At 53.0% G+C, this 19,353-nt stretch overlaps 1 protein-coding gene across 1 annotated transcript in view; it reads left to right on the top strand.

The window, feature by feature from the left end:
• The window catches only part of PIEZO1 (piezo-type mechanosensitive ion channel component 1), a 143,026-nt gene that overhangs the window by 95,251 nt on the left and 28,422 nt on the right, over nucleotides 1–19,353 (top strand). Inside the window, exons 21-33 of the mRNA XM_015417362.1 lie at nucleotides 330–458; nucleotides 1,690–1,890; nucleotides 3,043–3,247; nucleotides 5,989–6,090; nucleotides 7,058–7,211; nucleotides 8,205–8,448; nucleotides 8,648–8,744; nucleotides 9,889–10,057; nucleotides 10,753–10,842; nucleotides 11,439–11,527; nucleotides 13,182–13,253; nucleotides 17,632–17,732; nucleotides 19,089–19,182. Of these exons, the coding sequence (XP_015272848.1) occupies nucleotides 330–458; nucleotides 1,690–1,890; nucleotides 3,043–3,247; nucleotides 5,989–6,090; nucleotides 7,058–7,211; nucleotides 8,205–8,448; nucleotides 8,648–8,744; nucleotides 9,889–10,057; nucleotides 10,753–10,842; nucleotides 11,439–11,527; nucleotides 13,182–13,253; nucleotides 17,632–17,732; nucleotides 19,089–19,182 (1,747 nt within the window). The remainder of the gene's footprint in view (nucleotides 1–329; nucleotides 459–1,689; nucleotides 1,891–3,042; nucleotides 3,248–5,988; nucleotides 6,091–7,057; nucleotides 7,212–8,204; nucleotides 8,449–8,647; nucleotides 8,745–9,888; nucleotides 10,058–10,752; nucleotides 10,843–11,438; nucleotides 11,528–13,181; nucleotides 13,254–17,631; nucleotides 17,733–19,088; nucleotides 19,183–19,353) is intronic.

Raw genomic sequence — 19,353 nt, 5'->3', positions numbered from 1 at the left:
CAATTATTTGGCAGAGAATTCGACACTTTAATGATGGTCCGGGCCTGGCTGGGGCGATGGCACGCGTGCCCACAGAGAGGGCTCTTAGTGCCACCTCTGGCACCTGTGCCATAGGTTCGCCTCCACTGAACTAGACAAATGGGTTGTTCCCTGCTGCTCTGCTCAGTTAAGTTTGAGCCTTTTGTTGAACACAAAGAACCCTCCCCTGGAGGGGAGACTCCTTGGGATGGATAAAGGCTCTCCGCAGAGCAGATTGAAACATTCTAAAGCCCTAAGTCAATGCTAGCTAATAATATCTCACAGGAAAATGTGGTTTTGCCTTCTCCTAGCAAATCGGACCCAACAGCACCAACCTCCTGCCAGAAGAGATTGGCAATTCCACACTCTTCAGGGGCCCTGTTGATCCAGCCAACTGGTTTGGCATCCGCAAAGCTGTCCCCAACCTGGGCTACATCCAGGTGAGTTGGACTGTGCTGCACCTTGGTGCCTCTTGCTGGTCTCTACCAAAGAATTTGGGGAAGGGTGGTTGCATCCAGTGTTCCCTCTAAGCTGAGTTGGTGTGAGCTAGCTCACAGTTTTTTAGCCTCTGGCTCAAACATTTTTGGCTTAGCTCAGGAAGGAGGGCTCCAGAGCAAACTAATTTATGTAGTAGCCAAATCGCTCGCTCACAACTTTAATGCCAGTAGCTCACAAAGGAGAATTTTTGCTCACAAGGCTCCACAGATGAGAGGGAGCCTTGGTTGCATCTGGAATAGGCACAGGATGCAGCAAAGCCCTGTGTGATCTGGGTCTGGAGTTGCCCAAGAAGTACCAGGCTCATGAGATACTGGGTGAGTGTAAGCCAGTTTCTCAAGCTGAATTTGGATTCAGAAAAGTCTTTGTGAGATAAAGTATCTCTCCTGTACCCAGTCATTTCAGTCTGATGAATTCTTCCATATCAAAAGAAAGCTGTTTTTGGCCAGGTGTTAATGGATTTGGCATTGCGTCAAACTTGTTCAGAATATTGGCTGCGTAAAAACATCGTTGTAAAATCACAGTGCGGTGAGATTAGGACATCGGTGGGCATCATGGGTTGAGACGGATGTTTTATTTATGTCATAAGTAAATTGAGTGCTTTTCCAGGAGGGGAATTACTGACTGATCCTGTGTGTGGATTCAGACAGGCAGATAAGGAAACGGGCAAGGCCGACAAAGGGAGGGGATTATTCGTGCGAACACTCTTGACCTGTCCCAAACAAAGGCCAGCAGCACAGTTGACCTTGTTTTAGCTCAGCTTTCTTTGGAGCTAAGGAGGTAACGAGTTGGTTATTTCCTCTGGCTGGGCAGAGCGTTCACACAAATAAGGACCCCTGGATGTCTTCACCGTCTCCGGCATTCACCTGCATCCATCCATCAAACGTGCCTGGGAAGGATGACATTTGGGAGCCAGGGTGGTGCGACTCTGTGGCCCAGGAGGTCTCACTGGCTCATGCAAAATAGGAATGGGAGTCCTCGGACCCCAGTTGCACAGGCCAGTCTTGTGTGAAGGGGGAAACAGACGGGTGAGATTCAAACCAGGGGTCCCTGCGGAATAGCAACTCACCTGTTGCCGCCGGAGGTCTCGCGCATCTCTTATTCTCCGGGGCGTTTTGGTGCCCCTCTCCTCTGTGGCTCGGTAGTTTGCAGCGTCCTTCTCTGCTCCCTCCCCAGAACCACCTGCAGGTACTCGTGCTGCTGGTCTTCGAGGCCGTCGTGTACCGGAAGCAGGAATACTTCCGCAGGCAACACCAGTTGCTGCTGCCGCCCACCCAGATGGTCTTTGAAGGGGCCACGCGGGAGACCTTCGACCTGAGCCTGCTGCAGTGCATCAAATACTTCGTCAACTACTTCTTCTACAAGTTTGGCCTGGAGGTGAGAGGAGGAGATGGCAGAGCTCGTGCCTCCCCCGGGGCTTCGCTTGGAAATGATTACAGAACGCTGTGTGCAATTCTGGTCACCACACCTTAAAAAGGATATTATAGCTTTGGAAAAAGTGCAGAAAAGGGCAACTCGAATAAAAGGGTTGGAACACTTTCCCTATGAGGAAAGGTTAAGGCGCTTGGGGCTCTTTAGCTTGGAGAAATGACGACTGAGGGGTGACATGATTGAGGTTTATAAGATTATGCATGGGAAAGAGCAGGTAGAGAAAGAGGTACTTTTCTCCCTTTCTCACAATACAAGAACTCGTGGGCACTCCATGAAACTGCAGAGCGGTCGGGTTAGAATGGATAAAAGGAAGTACTTCTTCACCCAAAGAGTGATTAACACATGGAACTCACTGCCACAGGAGGTGGTGGCGGCTACAAGCATGGAAGGCTTCAAAAGGGAATTAGATAAGCATATGGAGGAGAGGTCCATCAGTGGCTATGAGCCACAAGGTATAGATAGGGACTCTGGGGCAAGGGATGCTCTGTCTTCTTGGTGCTTGGGGGGGGGGTCAACAGTGGGAGGGCTTCTAATGTCCTGGCCCCACTGGTGGACCGCCTGATGGCACCTGGTATTTCTGGCCACTGTGAGATACAGAGTGTTGGACTGGATGGGCCTGATCCAACCATGGCATCTCTTATGTTCTTATGTTCTTAACGCGGTCCCCAGCCTTTTTGCACCTGCAGGAATTCCGTCCCGGCGTGGTGGGCTCGGTCACACAAAATGGCCGCCGCGGGAGGCAGAGCCGATCCCAAAATGGCCGCGGCGGCTCACCTTCCGTTTCACTGTGGAAATGGTTGTGGTGGCAGCTGCTGCCGCCAAAGCAACATCTTTAAAAATCTGCACAGCCAATCAGAAGCCTTGCTGTGCAAAAAACCCTGCCTGGTCCCTTACACTTACTAAAGGCAATTGGCAGGTGCCAGTGGGTTCCATGGTGCGCATATGGTGCCCCTGGCCTGAAGGGCCAAGGTGGTGGCCACAGAGGTGTCTCTGGTGAAAGGAAGACCACCGTACCCCAGGATCCCCCCCACACACACACCTGCCTTTTCCCGTGTCGTTGGAACTCACATCTTCCTCCCCCACCTCCCTCCTCCCCAGATCTGTTTCCTGATGACAGTGAATGTGATCGGTCAGCGCATGAACTTCATGGTGATCTTTCACGGCTGCTGGCTGGTCGTCATCCTGACACGCCGGAGGCGGCGCGCCATTGCCCTTCTCTGGCCCAAGTACTGCCTCTTCTTGGCTCTCTTCCTGATCTTCCAGTACCTCCTCTGTGTCGGCATCCCTCCAGGCCTCTGCAAGGGTGAGTCACAGCCTCTGCTCCTGGGGCGGTCGAGGCAAAGGCCGCCTCACCTCTGGGGCAGCCCCTTCCTCGAGAGGCCGCTAACGCACCTTCGTTAGCCACCAGGGGTGTTCTGCTGCCAAGCAAGGCCTCCCCAACACTCCCGAAATGGGTTCTTTATTGTCAAGAGAGCAACCCTATCAGACAAGCAGAACGTTTCCCCAAACAACCTCGCTTTTCTCAGGAATGGTTACCATTTCTAGAGAATGTAATGGCTAATGACACATACAACCATACAAGGGTAATATACCTCAGATTTCTTTACATTTAACACTATATTTAACAGCGTTCCGTGCACCTTGGTGTTTAGTCATGCCGGCCACATGACCACGGAAACGTCTTCGGACAGCGCTGGCTCTTCGGCTTTGAAACGGAGATGAGCACCGCAACCCTAGAGTCAGATTCGACTGGCTTTCGAGCAAGGGAACCTTTACCTTTACCTTTTAACACTATATCTAAAATCTACACAGTCTGGTCGTGTTGAAGTATTTGACATCTCTCAGCTTCGGACATAGTATTAATTACGTCCCCTTCCAACTGCTGATTGATATAGAGTATAAATGAACAATCTTAACTATCCATCTCAAATTTGATTATCGTATTTCGCACTTTGTATTTATTTATTTATTTTATCGTTCGGTTTCTAGGCCGCCCTCCCCGTGGGCGGGCTCAGGGCGGCTAACATCAGGGCACGCATGCCAAACACATAAAAACAAGATAAAACACACACAAATTACAATATTTACAAAGTAAAGGGCATTCAAGATGGTCGCAGAGGATAGTCTTCAATTTAAAGATGATATCCGGAGGATATTCAGTCAGATCTCAGCTCACTGGTATCCACACGCCATAGTGCTGCAGTTCGATCGTCACAGGGCCACTCCCATACCCCGCTGTTTCCAAACTCGGTGGTGGTGGTGCTTGTGGTGGCTCCTAGCCGAAAGCCTGGCGGAAGAGCTCCGTCTTGCAGGCCCTGCGGAACTGTGCAAGGTCCCTTGAATTCCTTGAATTTTGAACAAAATTCCTTGAATTTTGAACAAAATTTTGAACAAAATCCCTTGAATTTTGGATATTCCTTACCCACCAAGAATAGTTCTTCTAAAGTCATAGTAATTGGTTTATCTGGTTACACCTCATACCTCTTTTTGTAAGAGTTTGTATATCAGTTGGATGTGTACTTTATGGCAATCGTACTATTCATCTGTTCAAAAATTAATAAAAAGTGAATGATGAAAAAAATAAAAGAGAGAGCAAACGTCCATTTGGGGACAGTCCCTTCTGCTGCAAAACTTCAGTCTCCTTTCAGTGGTCGGCCCCAGGTCAATGTGAGAACTGAGCAGCTGCAGGAGAACACCGGGGATTCTTCGCCAGAGCAAAGCTGGGATTCAGAAACGGAGCAGTTTGAAAGGAAGGGAAGAGAAGAGGGGAGTCACAGAGGGTGTGGGGGGAACCTGGGCAGGAGAGCCAGAATTGATTCCAAGTAGTGCTCTGGAGTTGCTTTTGCCTACATACATTTGGAGAAAAGTGGTCCTGCAGCTTGTCGGGGGGGGGCGGCAGAGGGCACACAGCCCAGCAGCCCCAATTTCAGTGTACAGAGCGTGGCAAGGGTGCTGGGCAATGTTCCCTCTAAGCTGAGTGAGTGTGAGCCAGCTCACAGTTTTTTAGCCTCCGGCTCACACATCTTTGTCTTAGCTCAGGAAGGATGGCTGTAGAGAAAATTAATTTGTGCAGTAGCCAAATCACTCGCTCACAAGTTTAATGCCAGTAGCTCACAAAGTAGAATTTTTGCTCGCAAGACTCCACAGTTTAGAGGGAACATTGGTGGTGGGCCTGGCCACTCCACATGGGCAAAATTTGCAGACAGGCCGCGATGAAGGGCACGTTCGCACGTACTGAATAATGCACTTTCAGTCACTTTCAGTCACTTTCAGTGTACTTTTAACTCTCCTTTGCAAGTAGATCTTACCATTTCACACAGGGCTTACCTGCATTCTCATGTTCCTCACTTATGTCTTCTTGTTGCTTCGGGGTGGTTTTTCTTTTCCACACGTGTTTTGCTCCTTGTAGTGGTCAATTCCATACTGCAGCACTTTACGTCTGGCCGGTAAATCTACAGGGAGATATACCAGATGTAACACGATGTAATATCGAAATGAACACTAGGGGGAGCCAAACACATGCAGGACAGGGGGGAAAATTACCTGGGGCAAGGAGAACAGACAAGCGAGGAAAAAGAGAATATGTTGTTAAATTTATTTATTTATTTATTTGTACCTTCGGCTTATATACCGCCCTGAAGGCTTTCATGGCCGGAGTTCATTAGTTGTTGTAGATTTTCCGGGCTGTATGGCCGTGGTCTTGGCATTGTAGGACCTGACGTTTCGCCAGCAGCCGTTGGCGAAACGTCACGTCCTACAATGCCAAGACCACAGCCATACAGCCCGGAAAATCTGCAACAACTAAAGAGGAAAAAGAGTCTGTGGAAAAGCCCACAATAAAACACAGTTGCAAAGCGCACTGGAAGTGCATTGTTCCATGTGTGCGAAAGCTGAGCGTGAGGGATGAATGAGAGAGTCCCTCTTCTCTGTTCTGTGCACAGGCAAGAGCTTGTGGGGGCAAAGAGGGATGGGGGGGGCACCCTCACTGCAGACAGGTATTTGGTGGCCCTCCTGACCTGCTGGTATTTTTCCTTGTCTTCCCAGAGTACCCGTGGAGATGGAGCAACATCCCTGTTAACTCCGTCCTCATCAAGTGGATGTACCTCCCCGACTTCTACATGAAGCCCAACTCCGTCAATCTCCTGAGTGAGTCTTTTCTAAACCGTCGCCTCGGGGATCTAGAATTTTGGGGCTCCCTCGTCTCCCCTGTGTGGCAGGGGGAAGCAGCAGATACATCCGCAAATCGACTTTTAATCTGTACACTCTGCAGAATGCAGGATTTTCAAGGCAGGGGGGACAGTTAGAATGCTGCCCTTCTGCCGGCCGAACCCTGGCTGAGTTTGGTGTCGTGGTTAAGTGCGCGGACTCTAATCTGGGAGAACCGGGTTTGATTCCTCCACTCCTCCACTTGCACCTGGCTGGATGACTTTGGGTCAGTCACCAGCTCTGGCACAGCTGTCCTTGAAAAAGAGCAGTTTGTGTCAGAGCTCTCTCAGCCCCACCCACCTCACAGGGTGTCTGTTGTGGGGAGGGGAAGGGAAAGGGGTTTGTAAGCCGCTCTGAGACTCCAAGTGAAGGGCGGGGGATAAATCCAATCTCTTCTTCTTTTTCTTCTGGCTGAAATGGGGAGGAAGGCAAAAACAAGTCACCAATTACAACTTGCCAAAATGCTGAAGAAACATGTAGTAGAGAATAATGTATACAAAGTAGCTAAAGTGAAAAAGTACAAAATGTAAACAGTAGAGAACTGGTATGTGCTACAATGTCTAAACAATGGAGAACTACTAAATAATTTGACGTTGTGTCCGGATGTTTCATAACAACGTTTCATACTCCTACTGACATGCATTGGGAACAGTAACAAGTCAATACAAAATCGGATGCCAATCTCCAACATGTAATCAGCTTCAGTAGCTTCAGACTTGCAGCGGGACCGGCAGCATCTCACGGCATGTGGGCTGTGCCACCCAGAGGGAGGAGCCAGTGTAAGCCCTGCCTGCTGGGAAGGAAGGTGGTCCATCTCTGGGCCCTGCCCCCTTCCTGCAAGGAACAGCAACCTCTTGCCTTGCCTTGCCTGGGGCAGGATGCGTGCTGAGGCTTTTGCTCCCTGCAGGTGATTTCCTCCTCCTCCTCTGTGCCTCGCAGCAGTGGAAGGTCTTTGTGGACGAGCAGACTGACGAGTGGGTGCGGCTGGCTGGTGACAACAAGGAACAGCTGGAGCCTCTGAAAGGGAAGCCCAACCCGGTGCCCAACTTCATCAATTGCAGGTGTGCGCCACAAGTAGCCAGCTGGCTAGCCGGCCTGCTGGTGGCCATTCAGTCCAGGGTCACCGGCAGTTCTAAATTCAACACATGCAGGAATTCCAGAAGTGCAGATTGGGGAGGGAATGAAAGGCCTCGTCACTGGGGGCTACGATGCCCTTTCATAGAATCATAGGATGTGAGAGCTGGAAGGGACCTTGCAGGTCATCCAGTCCAACCCCCTGCACTCTGCAGGAGCACAGCCGAAAGAGAGCCCTACACAGGGGTCATTTCGTAGGAAAAGAGGTGCAGGAGCTCATTAGCATAACTCATTAGCATAACTTATTTGCATATGCCACACATCCCTGGCATCACCGGAAGTGTGTCAGAAGGCAACACCCACCACTCAGGCTCCACTGGACTGTTTTGGATTGCTAGCTATGAGTGGGGGGATGCGCAGATCCTCATGTTCCTCGTGGCCCAGGGCTGCTGGGAGCAGGGGGTGAGGCTTGTTGCATGTGCCCGCCCCCTGGGCTCTTTACTGCCGGAGCTCCGCCCCCGTGTGCTCCTGCAGGAAATGACCCCTGGCCCTACAACATACCCGAAAGTTGGCCGTCCAGCCTCCGCTTGAAAACTTCTAGCGAAGGAGCATCCACCACCTCCCGAGGCAGTCCGTTCCTTTTGAACCACTCTTACAGTTAGGAAGTTTCTCATGATATTTAGCCGGTATCGACTCCCTTGTAATTCCCACCCATGAGATCTAGTCTTGCAATCCGGAGCCAGAGAGAATAGATCCGCTCCATCTTCTACATGACAGCCCTTCAAATACTTGAAGACTGCAATCGTGTCCCCTCTAAGCAATCGTGTCCCCTCAAATACTTGAAGACTGCAATCATGTCCCCTTTCGCGCTGGGGGCTCTCCAAAGTCTGAGTCGGCGCCCTTTCCAGAATTGCTGAACTACTGAGGTGTCCTTGGAGTTATTTCCAGCGGCTGAGCCCCTTCCCCCTCTCCCTCCTCAGGTCCTACCTGGACATGCTGAAGGTGTGCGTCTTCCGCTACCTCTTCTGGCTGGTGCTGGTGGTCGTCTTCATTGCCGGCGCCACCCGCATCAGCATCTTCGGCCTGGGCTACCTGACGGCCTGCTTCTACTTCCTGCTCTGTGGCACTGCCCTCCTGCGGCGCCCACTCAAGGCCCGCCTGGTGCTCTGGGACTGCCTCATTCTCTACAACGTCACGGTCATCATCGCCAAGAACCTGCTCTCGGTAAGGTGGAGGGGGCGGGCTGGGCAGGGCGGTGGCTTCAGAGCTGTTCACTGCTGGCAAAATCCTGCAAAATACATGCAGGATTTGTTCACATTCCCAACCTGGTTTCTTAAGCTTTGCTCGGCGCAGAATCTGGATGGCGGGTCTGTTTCTGTCCCTTTCCTCCCCTGCGTGACATCCCCCGTTTCTCTCCCTACAGCTCCTGTCCTGCGTCTTCGTCCAGCAAATGCAGAGCAACTTTTGCTGGGTGATCCAGCTCTTCAGCCTCGCCTGCACGGTCAAGGGCTATTACGACCGTGAGTATCTGCAGGTGGAGGCAAGGGGCAAGGGTGGGGAGGGGAACAGTGAGCGAGTCCACCCCTCTCTTGGAGGCTCCATCCCATTACCAGGCTGTGAGGACCCCAAAGCAGAAAGGGGGCAGGAAATAGAGGGAGTGCAGCCAACTGCAGTTGCAATGCTGGAAAAGTCAGTGGTGGGTCTGCTCTTCGGAATTTGGGGGCGGGGGTCTGCTGTGGGGCTGTGCCTGTTCCACACCTCTGACTTTTCCAGCATGTGAACCTCGGAAGAGCCCTGCAGGATCAGACCAGGGGTCCATCTGGTCCAGCATCCTGTCTCACACAGGGGCCAGCCAGTTTCTCTGGACGGCCAGCAAGAGGACATAGAGGCCGAGGCCTTACCCTGGGAAGAATATCAGAAGAGCCCTGCTGGATCAGACCAGGGGTCCATCTGGTCCAGCATCCTGTCTTTGCACAGTGGCCAGCCAGTTCCTCTGGAAGTTCAACAAAAGGGCATGGAGGCTGAGGCCATTAGAACATCAGAAGACCCTTGCTGGATCAGACCAGGGGTCCATCTAGGCCAGTTTCCTCCTCACACAGTGGCCAACCAGTTCCTCTGGACGACCAACAACAGGGCATGGAAGTTGAGGCCTTCATTAGAACATCAGTAGAGCCCTGGTAGATCACAGCAGTGGTCCCTCTAGTCCAGCATCCTGTCTTTACACAGTGGCCAGCCAGTTCCTTTGGAGGTCCAGCAACAGGGCAAAGAGGCCAAGGCCTTCCCCTGATGTTGCCTTCTGGCTCAGTGCCTCTGACCATGGACGTTTGCTTTGGTCACCATGGCTAGGAGCCACCAATAGACCTCTCCTCCATGAATCCGTCTCATCCCCTTTTAAAGCCATTTGTGTGTCTCTGGCAGCGAATCCCACACTTGACTCGCTTGCTGTGTAAAGAAGTAGATTTCTGGTCTCTCTTGCTCTTCACACCCCAAGTTCTGCATACCTGACAGGTGCGAAGGAAGATCAGAACAATCCTGTGTCAAAAGCCAGGCAGGACTGTGCAAGGGGCAGGGATGACTGGGGGGGGGGAGGGACAAGAGCCGTGTGCCCCCCTCCATCGGAAGGCCCCGTGTGCTGAGCCCCCCTCCTCCCCTCTTCTTTGCCAGCTAAGGATGTGGACAAGAAGGAGGACTGTGCGCTGCCCGTGGAGGAAGCCGGCATCATCTGGGACAGCATCTGCTTCTTCTTCCTGCTGCTCCAGCGCAGGGTCTTCCTCAGCTACTACTTCCTGCATGTCGTGGCCGATCTCCAGGCCTCGGCCCTGCAAGCCTCCAGGTGGGAGTGGAGGGGAGTGGAGGGAAGGGGGGAAGGGGAGTGGAGGGAGGGGGGAGGGGAGTGGATGAGGAAGGAAGGAAGGAAGGAAGGAAGGAAGGAAGGAAGGAAGGAAGGAAGGAAGGAGCAGTTGCTTTTGGGAAGGAGCCATGCTTTGAAGAAGAAGAAGAGGAGGAGAGGAGATTGGATTTATACCCTTTGCCCTTCACTACCCGAAGGAGTCTCGGAGCAGCTGACACACTCCTTTCCCTTCTCCTCCCCACAACAGACACCCTGTGAGGTAGGTGGGGCTGAGAGAGCTCTGACAGAAACAGCTCTTTTTCAAGGACAGCTCTTATCAGAACTACGGCTTGCCCAAGGTCACACCAGCCAGGTGCAAGTGGAGGAGGAGTGGGGAATCAAACCCGGTTCTCCCAGATTAGAGTCTGCGCACTTAACCACTCCACCAACCTGGCCAAACTGAGAGCCACCCCTGGCGTCCTCATCACAGTCATATGTGATTGGGGCAGTGTGGGGTTTGGAGGGTGTTATATCTTGGATCAAGCAGTCCATCTACTTTGGGGCTGAGAAGTGTGTCTGGCGACCCCTGCGGGGCCGGTCACCCATCGTGAATGTGTGAGCAGGTCAGGGGGCTGGTCAGGATCCAGCGTGACATCTCCGCACCGTGGCTGAGATTCCGTTCACTCCTCTCTTTGCAGGGGCTTTTCTCTTTTCAAGGCCAGGATGCTGAAGAGAATGAGCTCCCACCGGCGGGCTGAGATGAAGTCTCTCGTCCAGCTGAAGCGGCAGTGAGTTCCACAGGCTCTGGGTCACGGAGAGGGGGGGAAGCTCCGTCTTGCTGTGCTCAGATGCCCTGGTGCCAGGACCAGCTGCCCAGGGGGTCTTTCTTGAGCTGGGGGGGAAAGATGGAGCCCTCGAGGTTTTCACTGGACCCGTCCCACCCAGGAGGGAAGGAGACCCTTTTGCAGCGGCATCACACACACAATGCTCTTCTTCTGGCCTGGGGCATTCCAATCCCTCCTGCCAGCCAGGTCCTAATGCCCTGGGTGGGCCTTTCCGGGAGGGTGGTGGGCATTTGTGAGCCGCTTGCTTGCCAAGGAATACCTGCAGGTGGAAAGAGGTGCTGGGGCGCACCTGTCCCAGGATGGAGCTAAATGCCCTAATGTAAGCTAGTTAGCATCACGGCAGACCTAGAGATTCCCTCCCCCCAGCAACTGGAGGTGTTTAAATGCATTTTGGGAAAGGGGCAGTGCAGAAGCCGGGTACGCAAGTTCTCCTTTTTGGCCTCTGATCACCGGGGGAATGACTTGTGGGGACGGGTGGTGAACCAGGCAGAGGGGTGAATCTGGCGGCATGTGCCCTCAGCGCTGCTCTGTTCGTGCAGGATGGAGCGTATTCGGGCCAAGCAGGAGAAGTACCACATGGGGCAGCAGACGACAGACTCCGAAGAGGCCCTGGAGGGAGACAAGCCAGGTGGGGAAAGGGTTTTGGGGGGCTGGGGAGGGGCGTTTGTGATGGAGCTGACCGGTCTCAGTGATGGAAGGGTCAAGAGAAAGGTGTGGTTTTGCCTCCCACCCGCCCTCTCTCCCATCAGCCTGCACTGAACGCGAAAGAGCCCGTGTCCATCTGGGACTCAGGGTGGAGTCCAGTTTGTGTTGACCCCCACTGGACTTTATTCTTCCGTATTTGTGGACCAAGGAGTGTCCACGTTGCCATCGGAGCAAAATTTACCCATGGAACTCCCCAGCACTGGATTTTGCAGAGTAACATAAACCCTCCTTAAATATGTACAGACTTTTTTTATCATTAGCTTTTTATTAATTTTTTGAATAAATGAGTAATACAAATATCATAAAGTACACAACCAACTGATATATAAACCCTTACATAAAGGAATATGAGGTATAATCAGATAAGCTAATTACTATAACCAGGGCTTTTTTTTGTAGAAAAAGCCCAGCAGTAACTCATTAGCATAATAGACCACACCCAACAGCAGAAACTCATCAGCATATTAGGCCACACCCTGACAGCACATCTCATTAGCCTATTAGGCCACACCCCATGTTACCAGAAGTGTGGTCACCCAGCCACACCCACCTTTTGCTTCTTATTCTATTTACTTTGTTTATTGTCAAAACCCAGGGCTTTTTTTGTAGCAGGAACTTCTTTGCATGTTAGGCCACACACCCCCTAATGTAGCCAATCCTAATGAGTTTCTGCTGTTGGGTGTGGCCTATTATGCTAATGAGTTCCTGCTGGGCGTGGCCAACTCGGGAGCCAGCCGGAACTCCGTTCCTGTGCGTTCCTGCCCAAAAATAGCCCTGACTATAACCTTAGAAGAACTATTCATGGTGGGTTAGGAACACCACTCTGTTCAAAGTGATAGTAACACAACTGTCTATACAAGGTTCTAAGGCATTTCTTTGTGGTATTATTGAACACAAATACAAAGTGAGTGATGCGATGTAATATTCACATTTGAGATGGGTGGTTAGGTTGCTAAATTATACTCTATATCAATTAGCAGTTGGAAGGAGGCATAATTAATACTGTTTCCAAAGCTTAGAAATGCTAAGTATTTCAACATGACCAGACTATGTAGATGTTAGATAGAGAGTTAAATGTAAAGAAATTTGAGGTATGTGGTTGTATGTCATTAGCCAGTACATTCTCTAAGAATGTTAACATGTACAGACTTCACTGCTCAGCGGCAGCTGGAATGTTGACTCCCAGATTCCAGGGGTTTTAGAATGCGTGACTAGATGCCCAGGGCTGTAGCATCCTCCCTCAGGCTGCTGCTGTGATCGGGTGCCTTTAGCGTTCAGATCTTCTAAATGTTTGTCTTCACAACCAGCCCTGCGAGGTCAGCCACTATTGTTTTCCATTTTTACGGACAGAAGCCCTGAGATTCATTTGCCAGCAGACGGGGTCCGTAGTGAGGTGGCCGCTTGCCCCTGTCTTTCCACTGGCAAAGTCCTCATTCCTGTCTCTGTCTAGACTTGTGGGGGGGCATTTGGGGTGGGGGGGGTGCACGGCTACAGCAGTCTCAGCCGGCAGCAACACAGGGCAGAGTTCCCGACTGCCCTGGGCGTCTCCCTCATGCTTCCTTGTGCCCGTTCCACAGAGACAGGTGCCAAGAAGGACCCTTCCCACCAGAGGAAGCGCTGGTGGCGGCCCTGGCGGGACCATGCCACAGGTATAGCCCTGCCATGAAGGGTTAACAGATGTACTAACCCTGACGCGCCTTTCTCCCAAGCAGCCCTAACTCTGCCGGCATGAGATAATCCTTAACATGCACCATCCTGGCGGTTCTATCTCTCACTTCCATTCCTCATGCATCTCTGTGGATTATTATGGGCTGGGGGCTTCTCTGATTGCTCTGTCTCTGGGAGAGGAGGGGTCCCCACCCACCACCACCATCTTCCCCCTTCCCATGCATGTGTCCCTCCTCATCAACTTTGAACTTTCTGGGTATCTGGGATCGCGCTGCCTGTTTCTCTTAGCAATGCAACCAGCAGCGCACGCCCTGTAACATTGCAGAGGTAATCTTGAATGTCGGGGTCCTCGTACATTAGCTTTGGCACTCTCAAAGCTTTTTGGTTTCTGGGGGGTTCATCTGCAACGCAGAACAGCTACGAATGTGGGAACGAGGGCTGCAGTGCAGTGCTACAGTCGATACCGGGCTTTGCTCCCGGGAACGGCCGATACTTCGTTCTTTTTAGAGGAGTTTTTGGGGGATCCCAAACTCCACTGGACCTCCTGGAGGAAGGTCTGGGGCAAGGGACTTGATTCGGGGGCCCCGTGAACGGCTGCAAGCCCTGGATCGTCTCAGAAGCAAGGAACAAAGTAGACCAGACATGGCAGCCATGATCGGCTACGAATGTGGCCTTTGCAAACTTGTGAAACACCCAAGATTTCCTCAGCTGAGAATCGCAGGATACTCGGGCAGAGACCTGAGGCCCTGGGTGTGTGGAGCAGAAGGCTGCAGCGCTGGTTCCACACCAACAAAGGCAAGTTGTGCTGGGGGCCCCCAGAAGGGCTTTTCAGGAAAGGTGGGCCTCAAACCCCCTGCTGTCTCCCCCCACCAGGAGGGCCAAGTTTAGCGGAGACAATCCCAGAGTGTTGTGCCAGTCCAGAGAGAGAGAGGGCACTTTGGGATGGTAACGTCATTCACGGTCCCCGGCGGAGGGCATTCGTCTGCATCTGGGGATCTGGGGGCAGAACGGCACAGAGCTCCTCATCCTCCCTTGTGCCCATTTCACAGAGGCGGGTGCCGTGAAGGACTTTTCCCAGCAGAGGAGGCATCGAGAGAGCCCTGGGGTGACCCATGCCACAGGTATAGTCCTGGCCTGGCATGAAGGGCCGGGACAGGCATGCCACGACTTCATCTTCTCCTTCTCCTGGAGCACCCCTAACTGTTGGTGTGACGTGATCACTAACATAGCCACAGACCGTCCGGGGGATGCAAGGGTGTGTCTGTTCTGCAGAGGAGCTCGATGCGAGTCCAGCAACACCTTCGAGACCAGCAAGATTTCCAGGGTGTGAGTTCCAAGACTCAACGCTCCCTTGGTCAGACAAGGGCTCTGGGGGGCTCATACTGTCCAGATCTCATGGGTCTCTAAGGTGCTGCTGGGCTTGAACTGAGCTGCTCTACTGCAGGCCGACAGAGCTGAAGCCACCCTGCCAGAGTTAGCAACGGTGGAGAGCCCCGAAGCAGAGGGCTGGAGGGTTCTTGGGCGGCTGGTGGTGCCCTCTGTGGGTGGGCAGGGGCACGGGAAGACAGCGGAAGAACAGACTTTGTTGGGGAGGCCTGTCAGGGTGGGCTGCCTGGACTTCTCCGCTGGAGTACAGGAAGGTGCACGACTTCCCTCGTTTCCCCCACACACAAGTGGTAAAGGATCCCCAGGCACTCTGCTCTGCTTTCCAGGGAGAACAGGGAGCCCTTCTCCCCAGGGTGATTGGAGGCACTTTGGTGTAGTGGTGATGTGCGCGGACTCTAATCTGGGAGAGCCGGGTTTGATTCCCCCCTCCTCCACTTGCACCTGGCTGGATGACCTTGGGCAAGCCGTAGTTCTGATAAGAGCTGTTCTTGAAAAAGAGCCGTTTCTGTCAAGAGCTCTCTCAGGCCCACCCACCTCACAGGGTGTCTGTTGTGGGGAGGGGAAGGGAAAGGAGTGTGTAATCTGCTCGGAGACACCTTTGGGTAGTGAAGGGCGGGGTATAAATCCAATCTCCTCCTCCTCCTCCTCTTCCTCTTCTTCCTCCTCTTCCTCCTCTTCTTCTTCCTCTTCCTCTTCTTCCTCTTCTTCCTCCTCTTCCTCTTCTTCCTCCTCCTCTTCTTCCTCCTCCTCTTCTTCTCTTCTTCCTCCTGCTCCTCTTCCTCCTCCTCCTCCTCCTCCTTTTCTTCCTCTTCCTCTTCTTCCTCCTCCGTCCTCCTCTTCCTCCTCCTCTTCCTCCTCTTCTTCTTCTTCCTTTTCTTCCTCTTCTTCTTCCTCTTCTTCTGAGTGGGGGCTTGAACTGGGAGTCCCCTGCTCCTTTCTTAAAGCCGCCCCCCAGATTTTTGCTCTCTTCCTGACGGACTCCGTCTTCTGGGACATCCCAAAGTGGTGGCTGCCCTTTGTTCTTCTGCTTTCCCTTGTTCTTATCATTCCTCCTGTCTGCATCTTGGAAAGCAAGACAGATCCACAGAAAAAGCAGAATATATCTCGGGGTCATAACATGACTGGGGGCAAGCAGCAGAGGAGTGCAGGCTGAGGGAACAAGTCTGGGTTGGAGGCCTTTAGGTTTGAAAGAAGGGCAGGGGCCGTGGCTCAGCGGTAAAGCATCTGCTTGGCATGCAGAAGGTCCCAGGTTCAATCCCCGGCATCTCCAGTTAGAAAGGACCAGGCAGTAGGTGATGGGAAAGACCTCCGCCTGGGACCCTGGAGAGCTGTTGAGAGAGGCTGCGGCTCAGTGGAAGAGCCTCTGCTTGGCAGGCAGAAGATCCCGGGTTCAGTCCCTGGCATCTCCAGCTGAAAGGACCAGGCAGGAGGTGATGGGAAAGTCCTCTCCCTGAGACCTTGGAGAGGCGCTGCCAATCTGAGCAGACAGTACTGACCTCGATGCACCAAAGCGTCTGATTCAGAATAAGGCAGCTTCACGTGTTCAAAGACCCGTAAGGAGCCTACGCGAGAGAGGGTCACAGAATGAAGCCCAGTGTGGGGAAGAGTGGACAGAGAATTTGTCCTGCCTCACTTTTAATACTAGAACTCAGGGCGAGGGACCCGGTGAATGGGCCGGAGAGTCAAAATTCTTCACACTGCACATGCTAACTAGTGGAACAGGATGTGCTTATGCTGGCCACTAGTTTAGATGGTTTTAAAAGAAGGATAGGTCTGTGAAGCGACCTGATTGTTCTGTAAATGGAACCTGCATGTTCAGAGGCAGTCTGCCTCTGAGTTCCAGTTGTTTGAGCAGCAGCAGCAGAGGGAGGCGTTGGCCTCTGGGGGCCTTCTAGGTGATCTGGTTGGCTACTGTGGGAGAGAGGATACTGGCCGAGGTGGACCTTTTAGCCTGGTCCAGCTGGGCTGTCCTTACGTAATGAACCCTCTTTCTAGCAGTTTCACAGTTGAGTCGAACAGAGTTTGATTCCAGTGGCACCTTTAAGACCAGCAAAGTTTCATTCTGGGTATAAAATCCCATGTGCATGCGGTGGAGTTTGCTTCCAAGCCTGCTGTGGCTGGTGTTGCTGCCGGGAGAGAGTCATGGAATCATAGGATGTCAGAGTTGGAAGGGACCTTGGAGGTCATCTAGTCCAACCCCCTGCACTCTGCAGGAGCACAGCCGAAAGAGAGCCCTACATACCTGCAACATACCCGAAAGAGCGGTCAGGTTAGAACGGATAAAAGGAAGTACTTCTTCACCCAGAGAGTGATTAACACATGGAATTCACGGCCACAGGAAGTGGTGATGGCTACAAGCATGGACAGCTTCAAAAGGGAATTAGATAAGCATTTGGAGAAGAGGTCCATCAGTGGCTATTAGCCACAAGGTATAGATAGGAACTCTCAGTCTGGGGCAAGGAATGCTCTGTATTCTTGGTGTTGGGGTGTGTGTGTCAACAGTGGGAGGGCTTCTAGTGTCCTGGCCACACTGCTGGACCTCCTGATGGCACCTGGTATTTTTGGCCACTGTGTGACACAGAAGAGTGTTGGACTGGATGGGCCTTTGGCCTGATCCAACATTGGCGTCTCTTATGTTCTTAAGAGGGTCGTCCAGCCTCCACTTGAAAACATCCGTTTCTGCACCTTCTTCTTGTGAGGAGAGAGTCCTTCTGTCCCTGCAAGGGTCTCTCTGCTGGTCTGGAGGGCCCACGTTCGGACCCCTCTGCCCACCCAGGCTTGCTGTCCTCTTTGAGGGGGCCTTTTGCGATGCTGCCTCCGCCTTGGTGTGTCTTAAACGGTGGCAGGAGGATCCGGCCCCTTTCCCTGCATGCGGCTGTCTCAAAGGGAGCTGTTCTTCTCTTCTCTCTCTGCCGGCTCCGGCTGTGGGATGTGGGGAAGGGCCCCGGCCTGACGCTCTGCTTGGGGTTTCAGTGCTGCACTCGGGAGATTATTTCTTGTTCGAGACGGACAGCGAAGAGGACGAGGAGTCGCTGCTGGAGGATCAGAGGCCGCCGAAGCAGAGCGCCTTCCAGGTGAGGGTGGGGTGGGGTGGGGTGGGGAGAGCGGGGAGGAGACGTTTCTAGAGGAGGGGTGGGGAAAGGCCAGGATCTGGAACTTCTCCATTACACTGAGTTCCCCAAACGGTTTTGCAACACAGATAAATCCTTCCCGTTCTTCTGTCGCTTCCAGCACTCTGGCAATAAATTGTAAAGGTAAAGGTAAAGGTCTCCCTAGCTCGAAAGCCAGTCGAGTCCGACTCTAGGGTTGCGGTGCTCATCTCCGTTTCAAAGCCGAAGAGCCAGCGCTGTCCGAAGACGTTTCCGTGGCCATGTGGCCGGCATGACTAAACACCAAGGCATACGGAATGCTGTTACCTTCCCACTGAAGTGGTACCTATTAATCTACTTGCAATTTCTTGCTTTCGAGTCTGACTCTAGGGTTGCAGTGCTCATCTCCATTTCAAAGCCGAAGAGCCAGCGCTGTCCGAATTCGTTTCCGTGGTCATGTGGCCGGCATGACTAAACACCGAGGCGCACGGAACGCTGTTGCCTTCCCACCAAAGTGGTCCCTATTTATCTACTTGCAATGTCTTGCTTTCGAACTGCTGGGTTGGCAGGAGCTGGAACTAGAGACGGGAGCTCACGCCGTGACGGCGGGTCTCGAACTGCTGAACTACTGACCTTCCACAGCCTGCAGTTCAGCGTCTTAACCACTTGAGCCACTGCAGCTCCAATAAATTGTAGTGATTCCCTAATAAAGGGAGGGTCCTCTGCAATGTTCCCTCTCAGCTGAGTGAGTGTGAGCTAGCTCACAGTTTTTTAGCCTCCGGCTCACACATTTCTGTCTCGGCTCAGGAAGGAGGGCTCCAGCGCAAACTGATTCATGCAGCAGCCACATCGCTCACTCACAACTTCAGGGCCGGCAGCTCACAAAGTAGGATTTTTGCTCACAGGACTCCACAGCTTAGAGGGAGCATTGGTCCTCTGTACGTGCACAGCGGCACTCTTTGAAGTGCCTTTCCTCTGCACTGGCCCAGGCCCCACGGCAGAGCCTTTGTGTCTCCCCTCGAGCTCTGGGGGTTCGAGCAGCCCGTCTGTGCATCCCTGACAGTCACATTTTTATCCTGCCCTGCCTCCCGAGAGGCTCAGGGCATGCATAGTTCTTCTCCTGGGGTTTATCCTTACAACAGCCCTGTGAGGTATGTGAGGCTTGGGTTGAGCGGCTGGCCCAGGGTCACCCGGGGAGCGTTGGAGCAGAGTGGGAATCGGGACTCAGGTTCCAGCAGTCCCCTAGCCCGGCGCCCTGACCCCTCCGCAGCACTGTCTCTGTGTGAGCAAAACTCTTTGTTTCTTCTCTCCTGCCCTCTTGCCATTGTCTTCCGGCTCCAGCTGGCCTACCAGGCCTGGGTGACTAACGCCAAGTCAGCACTGAAGGAGCGGAAGAAGCAGGAGAAGGAGCAGCGGGCGCTGGAGCAGGCGGAAGGTAGGTCTTCCAGCCCGCCCGCCCTCCCTCCCTTCCTCTCGCAGGGGGGGGGGGCTTTGCCGTTTTCCAATAAGCCTTGAGGCCATGCTCAGCGTGGCTGTGGTTTGGTACCCCCTGGCAGGAGGCCTCCAGTTGGCTGGGAGCAAGCTTAGTCAACGGGGCGAGAGACTG

The sequence above is a fragment of the Gekko japonicus genome, unplaced genomic scaffold (assembly GCF_001447785.1).
Source record: "Gekko japonicus isolate JY-2015 unplaced genomic scaffold, Gekko_japonicus_V1.1 scaffold2300, whole genome shotgun sequence".
In the NCBI taxonomy this organism is placed as follows: Eukaryota; Metazoa; Chordata; class Lepidosauria; order Squamata; family Gekkonidae; genus Gekko; species Gekko japonicus.
Note: the sequence above shows the minus strand (reverse complement) of the source record. Positions and strands in the feature narration are given on the sequence as shown.